We start from the raw sequence: 20,714 nt of genomic DNA on the forward strand, positions 1-20,714 counted from the left end.
GCCGGGCTCGGTCGGCGGCGGCGGCGGCGGCAGGTGTCGGAGGCGGCGGCGGCGGCCGCGATGCTGAGCGCCCGGGCGCGAGCGGCGATGCCCGCGGCCCACCGAGCCCTGCAGCGCTTGCTGCGCACCGGGGCGGCCGTCAGGTGAGCGCGGGGTCCGGGCCGGGCGCGTCGGGCCTGGAGCGGGGCCTGCAGTCCGGCTGCTTCGGGGCAGACCCCGGGCCCAGAGCTCCCTGCAACGCCACTCGCTACACTTGCCCCCACTCCGACCTCCCCGAGCCCCCCAATATCTTGCAGGGTGGACCCCATGCTTTGGGGGGGTCTCACCAGGTAGGTGGGTTCCCCCTCACAGTCCTCTTATTAAGTGGTCAGGCACGTTTGTCCCTTCCCTGCACCCCAGTATGTTAGTACCCCCATTCCTGTCATCACTCCCAATGATGGCAGGCTCCCCCCCTGTCTGCATGGGTCCCCAATCTCCTTCTCGACTCTTCTTGCAAAGGCCCCCTATCCCAGCAAGGACCCCCTTGACTACCTTGTCAAGGTCCTTCCACCCCCATTTTTTTTCTAACTGGCTTAGACACACACGCACATCCTGTTGTGTAAGTCCCCCATCCATGCCAAACAAACTTTCTCCATTACTGACCCCGAATGGCAAGTAGATTGCTAGCAGAGCTGCCTGCCTCTAGGGCTAGAACATTTTTGGAACTGGAGTGGAGGCTTGGCAAAGCAGCAAAGGACACTTGCTTTGCACGCTGCTGACCCAGGTTCCATTTCCGGCATCTTCTAGGGGTCCCCAGAACCCACCAGGAGTGATTGCTGAGCATAGGAGCAGGTGTAAGCACTGAGTACTTCTAGGGGTGGTCCCCTTAAAAAAAAAACAACACACAACAACTATGTTTTCTCAAGGCTGAGAGCTGCAGGTGGGGGTGTCCGGGAAAGAGAATCCTCTGCAGCTCCCAGCCCCACAAGGCTCCCAGTGGTAGCATTTTTGCAGAGGAATAGAGTTACCAGCATCCCCTTGTTCCTGGGTTTCATGCACGATCCACTCAGAACCTGGCACTTCTCTCCGTCAACCATCCCCACTCTGCCCTTAGTTCCCTCCTAGCCTGGCCCAGCTGATGTGGGAATCTTGTGTACTTTGCCCCCTGTTAGTCTGTCCCTTCGTTTACTAATCTGTGAATCTGGGAAGAATAACAGACTCAGAGGTGCATGGCGGAAACTTCCGATGCAGGGGTGATGCAATAGCGCAAGGGTTATGGGCAGCTACTTTATATGCTTCCAACACCCGGTTCCTTTTCCTGTGCCATGCGTCCCCCACCCCCAGCTGTGCAGGCTGTGGCCTGGAGAGTCCTGGCACAGCCAGATGTAGCCCTGGAGGTTCCTGGCACTGGAAGGCCCCTATCCTGATCTCTTCACATTCCTCCCCCTGCCTTATCAGCTGAGAATTTCTGGAGCAGTTCTCCAGGTTCAGCTCCCAGGCTTCATAAACGTGGCCTGGGAAACACCCAGCGCAGCCCCCTCTCCCAAAATAGCCCCAGTGGGATGTGACTGAGAGGTAGAGGCCTCAGAGTGGGCAGGGCTGTTACTTGCACGAGGTCAACATAGATTCGATTCAATCCCCAGAACCACATATGGTCCACATGCTGCAGGAGTAAGCTGTGAGTAAGCCCTGAGCACCACTGGGTATGGCCCAAAATGTGGGGAGAGAGAAAAACAGACTCCGGGGCCAGAGCCGTGGTGCAAGCGGTAGGGCGTTTGCCTTAAACTCGCTAACCTAGGACGGACCGCAGTTCGATCCCCCAGTATCCCATATGTCCCTTAAGCCAGGAATGATTTCTGAGCGAGTGCATAGCCTGGAGTAACTCCTGAGCATCACCGAGTGTGGCCCAAAAAGAAAATAAAAAAAAGAGAGACTTCAAGAGCAACTGTTATGAGTGTAACAGGTCACAACATAAAAAAAAAAAATCTCTTTGATCTAGGAACTGAGGTTTACTAAACTCACCAGGCCCTTCTTTCATCTCCACCACAGCCCATGGGAGCCAATCTCATGAGAGCTGCCGCTTGTTGAACTGAGGGGGAAACTGAGGCACAGGTAGTGAAGTGAGCTGAAGGGTGACCAACAGAGAAGGCCAGGTCTGAGCCAGGTCCCCGGGCTTCCACTCTGGTAACCAAGGCCTAGCGCCTTCTCTTTTCTCGAGCTGAGAACAAAGATTTCTTTGAACAACAGGTCTCGATTTTAGATTATCTTTTTGTGACTCCAGGGAAATGTTGATATCTAAGACACAGTATGATTTGTGATTCTTCCCTGAATCAGTGGGGACTGAGCAAAGGTCAGAGCAGTATTCATGGAGCCCAGGGTACTAGGTTGAAGACATGGGGTCGATATGCATGTGCCTTGTATGTATATTGGCGGTAGCACCCATGGACTGACACAGACCCGACCTGCCTTCTGCCACTGACTTGGATGGCTAGTTTTTGTGATCAGCATAGTCATAAAACTATGTGTGACTTTGTAGGGGTGGAGTGGAGTGGGTTCTTTATGTTCAGCCTTTGTTAGGCCTGAAATGAAAAATTCTTTTACATGGTGAATATTTAGATCTTTCCTGCAACTAAATCCCCGCTCCACATTGCATTTCGCGAATTGCGTTCTGTCGATTTTTCGTGGTCTCTGTTAATGCAGTTAATCAGTCAATTCTCTGACAAGCAGCTTCAAACCAGATATGTTCTAGGCGTGTGGGAGGCCAGGGCATTCAGACACAAGAGCACCAGGAGTTGGCTTCCAGCTGAAGGGCACAGAAGGCTCCCCCAACTCTGACTCTGGTGGTAGTGGGTGGTTGGCTCTATGACAGAAGGGCTGGGGTGAAGGATCAGGGACCAGATGGGACACAGGAGATGCACCTCAGGCTTTGATAAGGTTGTACCCAGGAGAGTTAGAGCTAATGTCTTATCAGGGAGCGTAGGAGCGGGCATGGGGGAGTTTTCCCTGTTTTGAAGTCTTCCTACATGTTCACAGCCAACCAAGATGTGGCCAAGCAGTGATGGGTTTCAAAAATTGTCCCCTGCCTGTCCTTGGATCAGTTGGGGTGGCGTAGGACACAGCCAGAAAGCTAGTACAGAAGGTTATGTTTGCCTTGGGACCAGAGATAGCACATTGGGGAGGGCTTTTGCCTTACACACAGCTTATCTGGCTTCCATCCCTGGCATCCCATGTGGTCCCCTGAGCAATAGCAGGAGTGATTCCTGATTCCTGAAGGGCAGAGCCAGGAGTCAGCCCTGAGCATCACCGGTATGGGTACCCCCCCCCCCCCCATTGCAGGCCCTTGTTCGCTCTCTGGCACTGCACTGGAGCCCCTAGGCCCCACAGGGCCACAGTGCCCTAGACACTGCTGAAGTGACCTGGGTAATTAATTCGGCTGGTGGGAGGCCTTAGGAGAATTCTGGGCTCACCCATCTGCAGAATCAAGAGAAAAGAAGGAAATAGGCAGCATTGAACACTCACAACCCCTTGGCCTTGGATTGAACATTTACAAGGGACAGTCTGGAGGAGGGATGGATAGAAGACATGAAAGTCAGACAAGAGTGACCTGGGGACATTGGCAGAGGGTCCTGGGCACTTTGGGGCTGGGGTGTAGTTACTGTGCTTTACACTTTGGTATCACCGTGTAAACGCAAACCAAAGCCAGGACAGTCCTGTTGCCATATGGTTCTCTGGCTTGCACAGTGGTGCTTGGTGGCTTGAAAGCCATCCCGGTGAGGTTCACATCTGTGTCCTGTGCCTCTCTGATGACCAGAAACAACCTTTTTTTTCTTTTTTCAGGTCTAAAGTCATGAAGAACTGGGGTGTGCTGGGTGGAATAGCTGCAGCTGTAGCAGCAGGAATCTATGTTATTTGGGGTCCCATTACAGAACGGAAGAAACGGAGAAAGGGTAAGAAGGAACAGACCACTGTCTCCACAGCCATAGCCCTGACCCTTGTTCTTATTGTCCCCAAACAAAATAGAGAGGTTTGGGCTATCTCTCATGCCTTCAATTTTGGAAACACTACTTTTATTTCAAATATTGTTTGTTCTTTTTTATAGTGCTCAGGGGTTACTCTGCACTCAGGAATTACTCTGGCAGTGCTCTGGGGTTATTCATGGCTCTTTGCTCAGAAATACTTTTTTATTGGCAGTGCTTTGGGGACCCTATGGGATGCCAGGGATCGGACCTGGGTTGGCTGTGTGGTTGGCTGCGTGCAAGGCAAATGCCCTCCCTGCTGTGCTATAGCTCCAGCCTCTCAGGCAAGCTTATTTTAATGACTCATGATTTTCACCGTATTGTAATAAAAAAAAAAAAAAAGGTCTCAGTGCTGCCCCTCCAAGTCTTGAACATGAGATGTGTGTGGTCATGAAACATTTTCTGTGGCATTGCTGTCTGATGTTATTACAGTCATATTACTCACAGGCAGAGTATGGATTGCGTCAGTGCCTTGGTTACTAAAAAAGTTTTCAACTTTAGTTTCCACGTTTTCACAAATATCTCTCTTTTGTGGGGATGGGGGCGTGGAGCCACACCCGGCGGCACTCTGGAGTCACTCCTGGCTCTGTGTTCAGAAATCGCTCCTGGCAGGCTTTAGGAGACCCTATAGAATGGGGACCCTATGGAACTCAGTCCATTCCAGGTCGGTTACATGCAAAGTAAACACCCTGCTACTGTGCTATCGCTCCGGCTCCAAAACTCTCTTATCTAGAAAAAAAAGAAAAAACCCTTTTTATAAATATCTGGTCCAGAAAATGTAGTTAAAGCAAAAGCAGGGGATTGATAGAGCAAAGATGCTGATTGTGGTGAATCTGGGGTGGCTGTGGTTGGAGGTGGCCACTTTGTTGCTCCTCTGCTGTGTGTGTGTGTGTCCTGGCACTGGGTGTGGGGGGATGTGGTGCGGGGGGTGGTCAGAGAGTACTGTGATGAGGACAGTTCCCTTGTGCCCCATTACCCGGATTCAATCCTCAGCACCCCATCTGGTCCTTGAGCCTTGCTGGGAGTGATCCCTCAGTGCAGACTCAGGAGTAATCTCTGAACACCAAAGAAACCAACTGGGAGCCGGAGAGATAGCACAGCAGGAGGGCATTTGCCTTGCATGCAGCCAACCCAGGATGGACGCCATCCCTTATGGTTTCCCCATGCTTGCCAGGAGTGATTCTGAGCACAGAGACAGGAGTAAGCCCTGAGCACCGCCGGGTGTTTCCCAAAAACAAAAACAAAAAAACCCGGGGCCAGTGAGGTGGTGCTAGAGGTAACGTATCTGCCTTGCAAGTGCTAGCTAAGGAAGGATCGCGTTCGATCTGGTGTCCCATATGGTCCTCCCAAGCCAGGGGCGATTTCTGAGCACTTAGCCAGGAGTAACCCCTGAGCATCAAACGGGTGTGGCCCCCCCCCCAAAAAAAAAAACACAACCAAGACAATAGGAACTAAAACCTAACTTTGAACATGTCTGTAACCTTACTGCTCAAAGAAGTTGTTAAAAAAAAAAAGAAGAAGAAGAAAGAAAGAAAAGAGAAATTGCCCTGGAGATCTCAAGAGGCGTTGCTCCCCTGAGCATAAGAACAGAACCATTGTCCAGGCGCCACAGCAGGGCTGTTGTCCTGCCGAGGAATAGAGCTCGCTTATCAGTGGGGATAGCGGGCATAGGGGCAGTCCCTGCTTCCTGGCGCTCCTGCCTGCCTTGCAGCAAACCAAGCTGGGCCCCATGCTGTGGCGTGCAGCAGAAGTTAGCCCCTGCAGGGCCCTGACCCTTGTGCCATTTTGGTGGCGAAGAATGCGGCCCTGGGCCTTCTCCAAGCAGGACGGGCCTTTCCCACTGAGACTTCAAATCCAGGACCCAAAGTCAGAAACCTCCACCCCAGGCCAGAGCAATAGCACAGCGATAAAATGTTTGCCTTGCATGCAGCTGACCCAGGACAGACCTGGGTTCGACTCGTGGCGTCCCACATGGTCCCCCAAGCCAGGAGTGATTTCTGAGCACATAATTAGGAATAACTCCTGAGCATCACCAAGTGTGGCATCAAAAAAAAAAAAAAAAAGAAAAGAAAGAAAAAGACACCCCCACCCCAAGCCCCCTGTCGGGGGGAAGAAAGATCTGATCTGACTGTCGTGGTCTTCTCCCTTCCCAACTCCCAAACCTTAGGGTTGGTGCCCGGCCTCGTGAACTTGGGGAATACCTGCTTCCTGAACTCCCTCCTGCAGGGATTGTCTGCCTGTCCTGCCTTCATCGCTTGGCTAGAAGAATTCACCACCCAGTACACCCATGGCCCGGAGCGGCCCCCACCCCACCAGTATTTATCGCTGACCCTGCTGCACCTCCTGAAAGGTATTGGGAGGGCTCCAGTATAGGGACCAAGATGTGTTGTCCATCCATAGGGGGGCGGATGACATTGCCTCAGAATAGAAAGTGGCCAGAACCTCAGGGGAAAGAAATGGGTAGACTCAACAGAAGGATTTAGGGGCCAGAGAGATAGCACAGCGGTAGGGTGTTTGCCTTGCAAGCAGGACAGAAGGTAGTTTGAATCCCAGCATCCCATATGGTTCCCCCATGCCTGCCAGGAGCAATTTCTGAGCGCAGAGCCAGGAGCAACCCCTGAGTGCTGCCGGTTGCAACTGAAAAACAAACAAAAGGGTCAGAACAATTGCACAGCAGTAAGGTATTTATTTGCCTTGCATGCAGCCAGCACAGGACTGATCCGGTTTCGGATCTCAGAATCCCATATGGTCCCCCTGCCTGCTGTCAGGTGTGATTCAAACACCAAAAAAAAAAAAAAAAAAAAAAAAGGATCGAGCATCCATTTGGATGTCCCAGGAGGCAAGATTTATCCTGTGGCCAGTAGGGCCCTGCTTTGTGTGCCTTGCCCATTTCTGATCATTCTTTCACCACTGGGCTAGCTTGGATCTGGGCTTTGGTGCTGCTACCACATGGGGGTGGTCATACAGCTCCCCCCATAGTGCTGGGGGTAACCCTGGGTGACTGATGCCCAGGAAGTGGATGAGGGGGACATAGCTATGTGAAGGACATCTCTGCTCTGGTCCTCAGAGCTTCTTGCATTTCAGCTCCTTGTAAGAAAGGCCGAGTTTGAAAAACACAGGAGGCCGGAGCCATAGGTAAGGCATTTGCCTTGCACCTGGCCAATATAGGATAGATCCCGGTTCAAATCCCAGCATCCCATATGGTCCCCCAAGCCTGCCAGGGGGACTTCTGAGTGCAGAGCCAGGAATAACTCCTGAGCGCCGCTGGGTGTGACCCAAAAACCAAAAAAATTAATTTTAATTTAAAAAACAAATAAAATAGAAAAACACAGGACTGCCAGTTTCAGAGAAGCACTCCCTTTTTGTCTGTCTTCCCTTTGAAAAGCCCCAACACTCCCAACTAGCTGCACTGTGAGCCCAGCTGTTAGGCCGGTGAATTTACTAACTTGGCTACCATTTTATTTATTTTTTTCTTCTGGCTCCAGCTTTGTCCTGCCAAGAAGTGACTGACGACGATGTCTTAGATGCAAGCTGCTTGTTGGACGTCTTGAGGACGTACAGGTGGCAGATCTCGTCCTTCGAAGAACAGGTTAGCGTCCACCGGTTCATATGTAACCATGTGTGTGTGCCATGGCTCCCTTGTCTTGGCCACCACTGAGGGAGACAGAGCCACAGCAAAGCAGGGAGAGCACTTGCCCTGCATACGGCTGGCTCTGGTGTCAGTCCGAGTCCTCTTCAGGAGTGCTCCCTGAGCACAGAGCCAAAACTAAGTCCTGAGGCCGGCGAGGTGGCGCTAGAGGTAAGGTGTCTGCCTTGCAAGCGCTAGCCAAGGAAGGACTGTGGTTCAATCCCCCAGCGTCCCATATGGTCTCCCCAAGTCAAGGGCAATTTCTTTTTTTTTTTTTTCCTTGGGTTTTTTTTTTTTTTTTTTTTGGTTTTTGGGCTATACTCGGTGGTGCTCAGGGGATACTCCTGGCTGTCTGCTCAGAAATAGCTCCTGGCAGGCATGGGGGACCATATGGGACACTGGGATTCGAACCAATCACCTTTGGTCCTGGATCCGCTGCTTGCAAGGCAAACACTGCTGTGCTATTTCTTCGGGCCCACCAGGGGCAATTTCTGAGCGCTTAGCCAGGAGTAACTCCTGAGCATCAAAAGGATGTGGCCCGAAAAACTAAAAACAAAAAACAAAAACAAAAACAAAAAACCTAAGTCCTGAGTACTGACAGGTGTGGCCCCAAAGCAAACAAACCAACTGAAAAGAATAAACCCCAGGACTGACTGCCTGGCCTGCATGTTTTGATGCCTTTAGTGTGGTCCGTGCAGCCACTGGGAACTTCCTGCTGTCCCCAGTAGGGGACACCTCTCTTTCTCACCACCCCGTGAGTCTGTCTGTCCATCTATCTACAGCACTCAGGCCCTGGGGACTGTCTGCTCTTCACGCACCCAGTGCTAGATGTCGTCTCTCTGCGTTTTCCTGTGCGAGCCCAGGAAGCTGGGCAGGAGTGCCAGGCCATGTACTGGCTCTCTGTGCTGTGCCCTTGAGCTGTGTCCGACTCCCCATCAGAGAGGAACTCACTGAGCCTCAGAGACACGGAAAAACTTCCTTGAAGTCACACAGCTATGAAGCAACAGCAGAGCCCTGCCAGGAAGGTCTCCTGAGCATCCCTCAGCCCCCTTCCCCTCTGCTGAGCTCTTTGCTCCATGCCAGGTGCTCACCAGCAGTGACAGGAGTGGATACAAGACTAGCTCTGCCCCATTGCAGAAGTCGGGGGATTCTTACCCTCCTTCGTGTCCCTTCCTCCACATCAAGGATCAGCCCCTCCCTTAGACCCCATGGCTAAGGTCTCTCCAGACGGAGGACTTTACGTCCTCTTGCTGCTAGCCAGCCACCACCCCGGGAACAGAATCCTGCCTTTTTGAGATTGTTTGCTTGTTTGTTTTGGGGCCACACCCGGTGACACTCAGGTGTTACACCTGGCTCTGCACTCAGAAATTGCTCCTGGCTCGGGGACCATATGGGACACCAGGGATCGCACCCAGGTCTGTCCTGGGTCAGCAGCATGCAAAGCAAACAGCCCTACCACTGTGCTATTGCTATTGCTATTCTTTGTTTTGTTTTTTTTGGGCCACATCCAGTGACGCTCGGGTTACTCCTGGCTATGTGCTCAGAAATAGCTCCTGGCTTGGGGGACCATATTGGACGCCGGGGGATTGAACCGCTGTCCGTCCTAAGTTAGTGTGTGCAAGGCAGACACCTTAGCGCTTGTGCCACTGCTCCCGCCCCTCTGCCTTTTTATTTTTAATTTGCTTTTGGGCCACCCCTGGTGGTGCTCAGAGGTCTCTCTTGACTTTGTGCTCAGGGGTCATTCCTGGCGGTGCTCGGGGACCCTTAGAGGGAGTTTGGGATCGAACCCAGACTCAAAGCCTCCTGCAGGGCAAGATCCCACCTGCTGTGCTGTCGTGAATCTTTACCTGCCCAATTGGACCCTTGCAACTTGTACCATTGCTTCCTATCCCCCAGCCCAGGGTGTGTCTTTGCTTTGTGAACATACCAGCTTGTTGCCTGCTCCATAGTACATGGAACGACTCATTCGTTTATGCACGGGACGGCTGGGTAGCGGGCTGGGGCTGGGCAGTAGGACACTTGGCCCTACGAGTGTGATTTTGATTCCCATCCCCGTGCCCCTAGACAACCCAAGCCCCTTCTTCTCTTATTTAGGCAGCAAAGGTTTGTTTTGGTTTTGTTTGGTGGTCACACCTGGTGGTGCTCGGGGTTTAACTCCCAGCTCTGTGCTCAGGGATCACTCCTGGCAGTACTAGGGAGACCATCTAGGCTGCCAGGGATCAGATCCCAGGTCGGCTTTGCAAGGCAAGTGCCCGGTCCACTGTGCTGTCACTCTGGCCAAAGTTGGCAAAGTTTCCCCAAGGCCAGGCTTCCTGCCCTGCAACTGGAAGTCTTTAGAAGCTGAAATTCTGTCCACAGGAGGCTCAGTGGGGTGAAGGGAGCCCAGGGATCCACCCGGGACGATGGGGTGTGCCCGGCCTCCTCTCAGACTGCCCCCCTTCTGCAGGATGCTCATGAGCTGTTCCATGTCATCACCTCATCCCTGGAAGATGAGCGGGACCGACAGCCACAGGTCACGCCCTTGTTTGATGTGCACTCGCTGGAGGTAAGGCAGGGCGCCCACAGCCTCAGGGTACACCAGGTGTGATGTCTGTTGGGGTATTGGGAACACGGCGGGCATCTGTGCCACCTCCAGCTCCAGCGTCAGGCAGGGGAGGCACCTCAGGAGGGTCTCCAATGACCTCAGCACTGTAAGGCTCTCCCATAGGCTGTTGCTCTAGTCAGGCTTGGTTTTGAGGAGATAGAGGGCCCCCCCATCCCATTGCGTCCAGGGGAGGAGCTGAATGATTGGCCTTTCGTTTGGAAATGTTGGAAACAGTAAAGCGGAGCACTTTCCCTGGAGGACTCATGCTTGGGGAGGGAATGTGTGGCAGGCGATTAGGCTAAGTTCTGAAACTGCAGGGGGAAGTGGACGATCAGTGGACGATCTCACCAAATCCTGTGAGATCTGGGAGTGAAGGAGGTGGGTGAAGGGTTGTGGGAAGGTTCTCAACTCCCCCTACCCTCTTTCCCCTACAGCAGCAGCCAGAGGCCCCTCCCCAACACCTGACGTGCCGCACCCGAGGTAGGTGGGCCTTCCTGTGGGTCTGGGATGTCGCTGATGGAACTTTCAAGCTACAATAACTTGCTGGTGGAAATGTGCCTTTTTTCTGGTGACACCCAAGCCTGCCTGAACTCTCTCCAAGAGAATGGACACAGCTCCAGGCTTGTTCCCCAGGGGAATATCCTGAGTTGTTCCCCCACACCCCACGGCCTTTCTTTTCAAAGGGCTTATTTATACTTCAGACAAGGTGCTGCCTTTTTTTTTTTTTTTTTTTTTTTTTGCCACTGTCTTGAGGTGCTCCCTGAAGGAATTCAGTGAGCTGAAGCTGAATCCAGTGAGCTAGTTCCCTCGCTATCTTCATTGAAAACACTCCTGGTTCTCCTTATAAAGAAGCCATTGTTTTCCTAGGACTAGAGGGAAAAGGAAAAGAAAGACACAGGGCCGGAGAGATAGCACAGCGGTAAGGCATTTGCCTTGCATGAGGGCTACCCAGGATGGACTTGGGTTTGATTCTTTCTGGGCATCCCATATGATCCCCCAGCCTGCAAGGAGCAATTTCTGCAGAGCCAGGAGTAACCCCTGAGTACTGCCAGGTGTGGTCCAGAAACCAAAAAAATAAATAAAACAAAATAAAAATCTTATGAAAGAGAAAAGAAGGGGGCCAGAGAGATAGCATGGAGGTAGGGCATTTGCCTTGCATGAAGAAGGAGGATGGTTCGAATCCCGGCATCCCATATGGTCCCCCAAACCTGCCAGGAGCAATTTCTGAACATAGAGCCAGGAGTAACCCCTGAGCGCTGCCGGGTGAGACCCCAACAAAAAAAAAAAAAAAAAGAAAAAGAAAAAGACACACCAATTCCTTCATGGACTAGTAATGATCGGAAAGGTTCTAAACCAGGGGTCTCAAACTCAATTTACCTGGGGGCCGCAGGAGGCAAAGTTGTGGTGATCCTTGAGTGCAAAGTCAGTAGTAAGCCTTGAACATTGGGAGATGTGACCCAAACAACTAAAACAAAACAAAACAAAAAAAGATTCCTCTAGGGCAGGGCCACAAAATGTTGTATGGAGGGCCGCGAGTTTCAGACTCCTGTCTAAACCCAGGCCAGGTGCCTACCACCCAGCATCTCACATCTGCCCCCAAACTGCTGTAATATGGACGGTGCTGGGGAAACTAGCTGCCCACTGTTCATTGCTAATACAGCTGTTAATGTTGGCTGTAGGATCCAGTGTAATACAGTCATCAGGCCAGTAATGATTGACGGATGCCTGTGGACTCCCACACACACACTCCGACAGTGCCCCACTATCCTCGTCATCTTTCCTCATGCTGGCCCTCCTAGCCCCATCCTAGCCACAGGAACACATGAAGTTTTAGGGACTCACTCCTTTCGATGGTTGAAAATTGCTCTTGGATCTGAGCACTCTTTAGGTATCTCAAACATTGAAGCGTATGTGTTAAAACAAGCAAAAAAGTCATTATTCTTTGCCACAGATGCCATTTAAAATGTGGTGAGGGGCCAGAGTGATAGCACAATTGGCAGAGCATTTGCCTTGCATGTGGCTGACTGGGTTTGATCCCTAGCAAACAGTATGATCTCCTGAGTTTTCCAGAAATGATTTCTGAACACAGAGCCAGGAGTAAGCCCTGAGCTCAACACCAAAAAAAAAAAAGAAAATAGAAAGAAGACTGTAAGGGGCCAGGGTAATAATACAGTGGGAAGGGCATTACCTTCTACTCAGCCAACCCGGGTTAAATTCCTGTGTGTGTGTTAAATTCCCAACACTTTTCCTGTGTGTGTGTGTGTGTGTTCCCAGCACTTTTTCTGTGTGTATATGTGTGTGTGTTCCCGGCACTTTTTCTGTGTGCTACAGTTCTTTTTTTTAATTTTTTTTGTTTTTTTGGGGGCCACACCCGTTTGATGCTCAGGGGTTACTAAGCGCTCAGAAATTGCCCCTGGATTGAGGGGACCATATGGGACGCTGGGGGATCGAACCACCATCCTTCCTTGGCTAGAGCTTGCAAGGTAGACACCTTACCTCTAGCACCACCTCGCCGGCCCCAAACAGTTCTTGGGAAACCACATAAGATGCCAGGGATAGAACCAGAGGAAGGCAAATGCCCTACCTTCTCTACCCTCTCTCCGGGCCCTGAATCGACATTTAGAGGCCTGTATAAACATTCTTGTGAAGGGCTGGGGTTTGTCTTTATATTTGTTAATGGAAGTCAGTAAGGAAAGCAATTTATTTCACTTGAGTGCTCAGGTCCAGGTTCTTCTCCCTGACAGTAGAAATTCTACCCTAGACTCGAGAGGAGTGTGAGTTTGAGTGGGGGCCGTAGGTGACCTATCAGAGCGTCCGTGTCTTACAGGCACCCCCCACCCCATGTCTAACCACTGGAAGTCCCAGCACCCCTTCCACGGAAGACTGACTAGTAACATGGTCTGCAAACACTGTGAGCACCAGGTAAGCCTCAGCCTGTGCTATCTTACCTTCTGATGGATCCAGAGAGCTCGGTCTGGTCAGACGGACTTGAGGGTATGGCCTGGTGATAGGCTGCCACCCTGTCCTTGCGTTTCTGGCAGCCATGGCCCACACTGGGCAGGCAGGATTGGAGTCTCAATGGTCGATTCGTGCTCACAGGGGACACTCATAGCTAGGTACAGCTAGCCGGGTTATTTTTGTTTGGTTGTTTTTTTTGGGGGGGGGGGCATACCAGCACTAAGGGGTTACTCCTGGCTCTGCACTGAGGGGTCATTCCTGGTGGTGCTCAGGGGACCATATGGGATGCTGGGGATCAAGCCCAGGTCAGCCGCATGCAAGGCAAACGCCTTCCTTGCTGTGCTTTTGCTCTGGTCCGGGCCCCACTCTTTCTTGAGACATAGGCCACATGCTAGTGTTTGGGGCAAGGGATGTGGTGCTCACACACAGGCCCCAGGAAATACGTGTGCTGACCCTGGTATTCACACATGCCCAGTATTGATGTAGTTAGGGACCTGGTGGGGCTCAGGCCATACAACTGCCAGGATCATGCTTGGCCTATGTGGGCCACTGGAAATTTGAACTCATGGCCATAATACTCTGCTATATTCCTCTTAGCTCATTGGTTTTGTTTTGTTTGTTTCTTTGATTTTTGGGCCATACCTGGTGGCACTCAGGGGTGACTCCTGGCTCTGCACTTAGAAATTGCTCCTGATACTTACCTGGCAGGGGCGATACCATGATCACGAAAGTGGTTTCCCCAGGGTGAGGCTCACCCATTGCACTCTGGGCGTGCTGACCCCTGCGATTTCCCCAAATGTGGGAAACTCGACTGCGTAATTTGTGGTAGTGGGGCTTTAAAAAAAAAAAAAGAAATTGCTCCTGGCTTGGGGGACCATATAGAACACTGGGGAATCGAACCCAGGTTTGTCCTAGGTCAGCATGTGCAAGGCAAACACCCTACCACTTACGCTATTGCTCCGGCCCCTATCTCGTATTTTTGAAGTTGTTTTTTTTCTTCCCTTTTTTAAATACCACTTGCTTTTACATCAGTATATTATGTTTTATTATATAGTGTTAGACATCTTAATTTTAAAGGATGCCATAGTAATATAAACCAATAAATATTAAACTATTTTAGAAGCATATGTCCTCCATCTAGAAAGTTTTGAATTGAACTCAAATCCAATGGTGCCATTTCTGTACCATTTTATTTCTTGCAGAGTCCTGTTCGATTTGATACCTTTGATAGCCTTTCCTTAAGCATCCCAGCTACTGCATGGGTATGTATCGAGCCCTGCTTTATCGGTGTTCTCTTTCAGGGGCATCTTTAAATCTGTGAGGCCTCTGCTTAGGTCCATAACTATGTGTTCCACAGACCTAGTAAACCCCATCTTTGTGCTCACATTTGCAATCATGGCCTGATTTGGGGGTGGGGAGAGAGATAGAGAAGGACGAATGGTTTTTTTTCCTTAGCCATAGAAAATTTGCCTTTGTTTTTTTGTTTTTTAGTTCGAGGGCTGCACCTAGCAATGCTCAGGGAGTCACTCCTGGCTCTGTGTTCAGGAATCACTCCTGGCAGTGCTTGGGCGACTATACGGATGCCAGGAATCAAACCTGTGTCAGCTGCATGCAAGGCAAGCATCCAACCAACTGTATTATTGCTCTGACCTGAGAATTTGGCTTTTTAAGAAATACACAGAGATGCACGTGCATATGTTTGTGTAGACACTCACACTCATGCACATGAAGCTCATGAGGATGCAGAGTCCTTATGGCATCGGAGGTGCCTGTGGTTTGCTGTAGTATGAGGCCCTCACTTGGGAATCTGCAGGCCTCAGTGGGGTCCTGGGGTCCCCCCATCAGTAGCTTCTGAGGGCCCGTCCTCAGACCTGTGATGACTGGCACCTTCTCTCCTCCTCGGACTCTAGGGCCACCCGTTGACCCTGGACCACTGCCTTCATCACTTCATCTCCTCCGAGGCGGTGCGCGACGTCGTTTGCGACAACTGCACCAAGGTAGTCCTGAGCCCCTCCAGCTCCCGAGTCCTGACACCCCACCCTGATGTCCTGTGCCCTGAGAAGTTGCCCGTCTGTTTGTCCGTCTGTCTGTTTCTGCTCTCCCGGCCACATCTGCCTCACTCCGGGAGGTGGTCCAGCCAGGCCTGTCTCCATGGAGACTGACCAGAAAAACTGATTGCCTTGCTGAGGGATGGGGCGGCCAAAGTTTCTCCATGAGCATCCTTGCCTCCTGCCTGCCCTTTGCACATTTCTCATGTTACCCATTCCAAATGCTTCGTTCCCCAAAGCCCCTGCAGTTCGTCCCTAGCTTGGGGGAAACTATGGTGGCCAGACTGTCTGAAGACACAGGCCAGTGCTCCAGTTACCATTTTAGTGCCACCTCCATTGGCCTTCCTGCCACCCTTCCTAGTGTTTCATGACCCAGAGGTCCCTGAGAGACCAAGTCTCAGGCCTGACACTGGCCTGTCAATGGGACTCTTGCGTTGGCTTCCGTTTTAGATGGAGGCCACAGGGACGCTGAATGGGGAGATGGTTGAGCACCGGAGAACCACCTTCATCAAACAGCTCAAGCTCGGCAAGGTGAGCTGGGCCCGCCACTCTGGCCCCGGGTGGCCCTGCACCCTGCCAGTTGCCCCCTGACCCGCGCCTCCACCGGCCCTTGTCCCCCGCAGCTGCCGCAGTGTCTGTGTATCCACCTTCAGCGGCTGAGCTGGTCCAGCCAAGGCGCTCCGCTCAAGCGCCACGAGCATGTGCAGTTCAACGAGTTCCTGATGATGGACATCTACAAGTACCGCCTCCTGGGGCACAAGCCCCATCCATGTAGCCCCAAGCCGGGGGAAGAACTGCAGGGTGGCCCCATAGCCCCCAAGTCAGGTGGGTGCCCACGTCCATAGCTGAGGAGAAAAGGGGCCCTGCACAGAGTGGAGGCATTGGTGACCCCTGGCCATCCAAGCCCCAAGCCATGATAGCTAGCCTGGCACCGTGGTCACACTTCTTTTTTTTTTTTGGTTTTTGGGCCATACCCGGAGGTGCTCAGGGGTTACTCCTTGCTGTCTGCTCAGAAATAGCCCCTGGCAGGCACGGGGGACCATATGGGACACCAGGATTCGAACCAACCACCTTAGGTCTTGGGTCGTCTGCTTGCAAGGCAAACGCTGCTGTGCTATCTCTCCGGCCCCTATCTGTGGTCATTTTTCATCCTGAGCACAGTGGGGTTAGGGATGGGGGAGGGCTGAGGTCTTCGAAGAAGAAAAATGACAGGTTATATTGGGGGCTGGAGTGAAAGTACAGTGGGGAGGATATTTGCCTTGCACACAGCTGACCCGGGTACAATCCCAGTGTCCCACTGGGTCCCCCAAGCCTGCCAGGTGTGATTTCTCAGCACAGAGCCAGGAGTAAACCCCCCTGAGAATCGCCAGTTGTGGCCCCCAAACCAAAACTCAGTATGAATGAAAACAGAGAAAGGAGCCAAAGAGATAGTAGACTTTAAGGTGTTTGCCTTGCATGTAACTGACCCTGGTTTGATCCCTGGTACCACATTTGGTTCCTCTGATCCCACCAGGATCAGATCTGATCCCTGAACACAAGAGCCAGGAGTAAGCCCTGAGCACTACCAAGTCTAGCACCAAGTCCATAAAATAAAATAGAATAAAACTATGAGAGGGCCAGAGAGCTAGGTCAGAGGTGTAGGTGCTTGCCTTGCATACGACCTGCTCCAGTTTGATCACAGCACTAGCTGGTCTCCTGAAACTCATGCAGGAATAACCCCCACTGGGAATAGCCCCTGAGCACTGCCAGGTGTGCCCCCTCCTCCTATGACCGGAGAGAGACTCCCCTTTTAGCATTTGATTCAGCTGTTCTTTGTGGCTGCAAACTTGTCTCCAGGGAGCGTGGCAGGCTCTGGGCACATTTGGGGCTGTCATGAGTAGAGGTGTTTGAGGTATCCAGTTCTGTCCCTCCTGTGGCATGGATGTGGCGTCTGTCCTCAGATGTCTGTGAAACATCTGATTGTAAAGGGCCTCATCTATCCACAAGGACAAAGCCGAGACAATGGTTTCCTCATCAGAATGATCGGTACCCAAGGACTCCCCTCAGTGCCCTCAGCGGAGAACTGCTCCCCATAGGACTGTCAGATGTGGGGGTTCCTAGGCAAAGCTCTGGGAACCACACAAGATGCTAGTGACCAGGTCCGTGCCAGTTGCATGCCAGGCAACTATGTGCTATACTGTCTCTGGCCCAGTCGGTTCCTATTTGAGACTGAAAGGGAACATGGTGAGTCAGTAACATAGGATGAAACGGGTTTTCTTTTTTTTTTTTTTTTTTTGTGGTTTTTGGGTCACACCCGGCAGCGCTCAGGGGTTATTCCTGGCTCCATGCTCAGAAATTCTCCTGGCAGGCACGGGGGACCATATGGGACACCGGGATTCGAACTGATGACCTCCTGCATGAAAGGCAAACACCTTACCTCCATGCTATCTCTCTGGGCCCGAAACGGGTTTTCTTTGTAGCGGGGCTGGGCCATGACAGAATCAGGCTGTTTCTCCTAGCAGTGGCTCATCGTCCCTCCCATGGGCCCTCTTCTCTTGCAGTTTTGAATCAGCCAGGGGGCTCCAAGACACAAGTCTTCATGAATGGCGCCTGCCCCTCCCCAGCGTTACTGCCCACCCTGCCCAGCCAGATGCCCTTCCCCTTGCCAGTGGTTCCTGACTACAGGTAAGCCACTTCTGAACACACACAACAGCTTCGGTGCAGGCTGTTGCTTCTCTGGGATTCCCAAAGTAGATGTTTAAGAAATGTAGAATTTAGGGTTTTTTTTTCCCCCTTACCTTAAGGTAGAATTTCACCGTGCACTCCCCATTCATGTCCAAAATGGAAATCATTTTAAAAATAATTTATAGGGGGACCAAAGTGATAGCACAGTAGGGAGAGTGTTTGCCTTGCCAACCTGGGTTGGATCCCTAGGATCTCATATGTTCTCCCAAGCCAGCCAGTAGTAATTTATTTTTTTTCTCCCCCAGTTTTGGGTCGCACCCAGCAGCTCAGGGGTTACTCCTGGCTCTGCGCTCAGAAGTCTCTCCTGGCAGCTTGGGGGATCATATGGGATGCCGGGATTCAAACTATGGTCTGTCCTGTGTTGACCCCTTGCAAGGCAAACACTTGACCACCGTGCTGTTGCTACGGCCCCCCTGCCAGTAGTAATTTCTGAACATAGAGCTAGGTGTGACCCCTGAGATCCACCAGGTATGGCCTGGTCAAAAAAAAAAAAAAAAAAACTAAATTATCGGAAGGCCAGAAAGATAGTACAGTGGGTAAGGTGCTTGTCTTGCATACAAATGGCTAACCTGGGTTCGATCCCTGGCATCCCCAAATGGTCCACCAGCACTATCAGGAGCGAGTCTTGAGCTCACTGCCAGGAAGTCTTGAGACCAGCTGGGTATGACCCAAAAAACCAAAATGCAAAAGTTACAGGGGCCAGGAAGATTGCTCAGCGGGCCGAGCACATGACTTCCATGCAAAGAGCTTGGGTTTGAGCTTTAGCACGACAGAGCAACCTTGCCCTACCAGTTCAGTGCCGGGCACTGCATATGGTTCTTAGCTTGGCCAGGACTGAAGTCTTGAGTCCAGAGCCAGCCAGGAGTAAGAGCTGAGCACTGGTGAGTGTGGCCAGAGCCCTTCCACCCTGAAAAAATCATGTTATGAAATGTGTGGTTGGTATGAATATAGGTGTTGAGAGGACAAAGTCTTATTATATGGGTATATTCCTAGGGATCCCCAGTTCAATCTGTCAGGCTCTGTCTTCTGCTCTGCAGTTTGTGTGTATCCATGCCCCTTCATGCTGTGTAGACGCACACAGATATCTCCCTCGCCAGCACACAGGCCTTTAGCTTTGTATCACAGTTGTGTTTGCTGGATTGGCCTGTAAACTTCTCATCCTTTACATCCTTTGCTCCACCCCATGCAGCTCCTCCACGTACCTCTTCCGGCTGATGGCAGTGGTCGTCCACCACGGAGACATGCACTCTGGCCACTTCGTGACCTACCGACGGTCGCCACCGTCAGCCAAGAATCCACTGTCCACCAGCAGCCAGTGGTTGTGGGTCTCTGATGACACAGTCCGAAGGGCAAGCCTGCAGGAGGTCCTGTCCTCCAGCGCCTACTTGCTCTTCTATGAGCGTGTCGTCGCCAAGCAGCAGCCACAGGGCCGCGAATACAAGGCTGAAGAATGACACAGCCCCAACCTGGCCCCCAGCCCCACAAAGAGCTGACTGTGCACTGTCTGGACTGGCCAGGTCATGCCCAGGGCAATGTCCAGCCAGCCCTGCTGGAGTCCTTCAACCTTCTGGTGCCTCCTCAGAGCAGGCTCCAAGTGGGGAGCCCAGTGGCCTCAACTCCACCACCCCTCAGGCTCCCTGGAATGGTAACTCGAACCAGAAGGCACCAGAAGGTACCGGGAGGCACTTGAAAGGACCAGAAGGCATTGCCTGACTGCAGTGTCTGGTTACTCACCTGCTACAGGTAATTAAAAGACATCACTCTAGAAGCCACATCATCCTACGTCACCAACCACGTTTCCTGTTCTCAAGGAGACATTGACTTTACTTCCTCTGAGTGTTTCTGCCTCAATCTTTCTTTTTCTTTTTCTTTTTTTTTTTTTAATAATCCCCCACTCACACACAAAATCGTGGAATTAGTGAAATTCTCTAAGGCAACCATCTCAAAGAAAAAAGTGCCTTTCACTCCCTATTGCTCATGGAGCATCTCCTCTCTGGAAAATTCCGTGGCCTAAGAGCCCTGGAGAAGCTGTCTTTGGAAAGCTCCCTTTCTTCCAAGTGACTCAATGGCTGGCAAGAGCACCGTGAAAAGATGCCTCAAGAACTCTCCCCTACTCTTTTGCTCTTTTTCTACATCATCTTTTCTACCTGCCCATAGTCTGTATGTAGTGGGAGCTCGTCTGCTGGGAGAAAGTCATTGCTGCTTTATCGAAGAGAAGGAAATGGCTCCCGGGTCACGTTTCATCTTCTGTACACTTGCACTGAGGAAGATTCTGGAGTATGGCAGGTGGGGAGAGTTAACACGGAGCAGGACCCACAATGAGCATCACGCATGCAGAACCCCCTAAGAGTGTTCAGGTGGGTGCTGAGGGTGGAGTGTAGATAGTCCTTGCATGGGCCAGAGCACGGCATTTGAAAGGACGCGAACTGACCTCGGACCTACAGGATTCACGCCTCCCCTGGAGCTGATGGTCGCTGGAGTCTGGCCCTTTGCAGTCTTTCTTCCCGAAGCCTGTTGCCACAGCTCCACACGGACATGACATTTCAGTAGACGGTTCCATGGCTCTGACCTGGCCTAGACTGAGCATTCTTGACCCTCAACATGTCTCATGATGCCACTCAGGGCTGAAGGAATATTGGGGACACTTGTAATGTTGACGTTTCAGCTAGATGTTTCAAAGCTTTCAGTTGAAGAAAATAATATTAAAAAAAAGATAAGATACCAAATCAAAGACCTCTTCAGAGATGAATTTTGGAACCAGACTAGTCTCAGAGTTC

The 20,714-nt window shown here is 51.7% G+C and overlaps 1 protein-coding gene and 1 non-coding gene across 2 annotated transcripts; both read left to right on the forward strand.

Moving 5' to 3' along the window:
- On the forward strand, positions 1-19,692 carry USP30 (ubiquitin specific peptidase 30). Its single transcript, XM_049789346.1, has 13 exons — positions 1-143; positions 3,817-3,926; positions 6,163-6,345; positions 7,481-7,584; positions 10,070-10,168; positions 10,642-10,687; positions 13,035-13,129; positions 14,368-14,427; positions 15,076-15,162; positions 15,664-15,744; positions 15,837-16,038; positions 17,754-17,877; positions 19,127-19,692. Exons 1-13 carry the CDS (start codon positions 61-63, stop codon positions 19,389-19,391), a joined length of 1,539 nt encoding a protein of 512 aa, XP_049645303.1. The 5' UTR covers positions 1-60; the 3' UTR covers positions 19,392-19,692.
- LOC126031947 (U1 spliceosomal RNA) lies at positions 13,859-14,028 on the forward strand. The gene has a single exon (XR_007503751.1). It is a non-coding gene; the product is annotated as a U1 spliceosomal RNA (small nuclear RNA).
- Positions 19,693-20,714: the final 1,022 nt, after the last annotated feature.

This window comes from Suncus etruscus, chromosome 15 (genome assembly GCF_024139225.1).
Source record: "Suncus etruscus isolate mSunEtr1 chromosome 15, mSunEtr1.pri.cur, whole genome shotgun sequence".
NCBI lineage: Eukaryota > Metazoa > Chordata > Mammalia > Eulipotyphla > Soricidae > Suncus > Suncus etruscus.

Excerpts from the sequence above, each read along its gene's own strand:
- USP30 (XM_049789346.1), top strand. The coding sequence starts at position 61 with ATGCTGAGCGCCCGGGCGCGAGCGGCGATGCCCGCGGCCCACCGAGCC. Across the intron at positions 6,346-7,480 it reads CCTGCTGCACCTCCTGAAAG|CTTTGTCCTGCCAAGAAGTG; the intron begins GTATTGGGAGGG and ends TTCTGGCTCCAG. Across the intron at positions 10,688-13,034 it reads CCTGACGTGCCGCACCCGAG|GCACCCCCCACCCCATGTCT; the intron begins GTAGGTGGGCCT and ends CGTGTCTTACAG.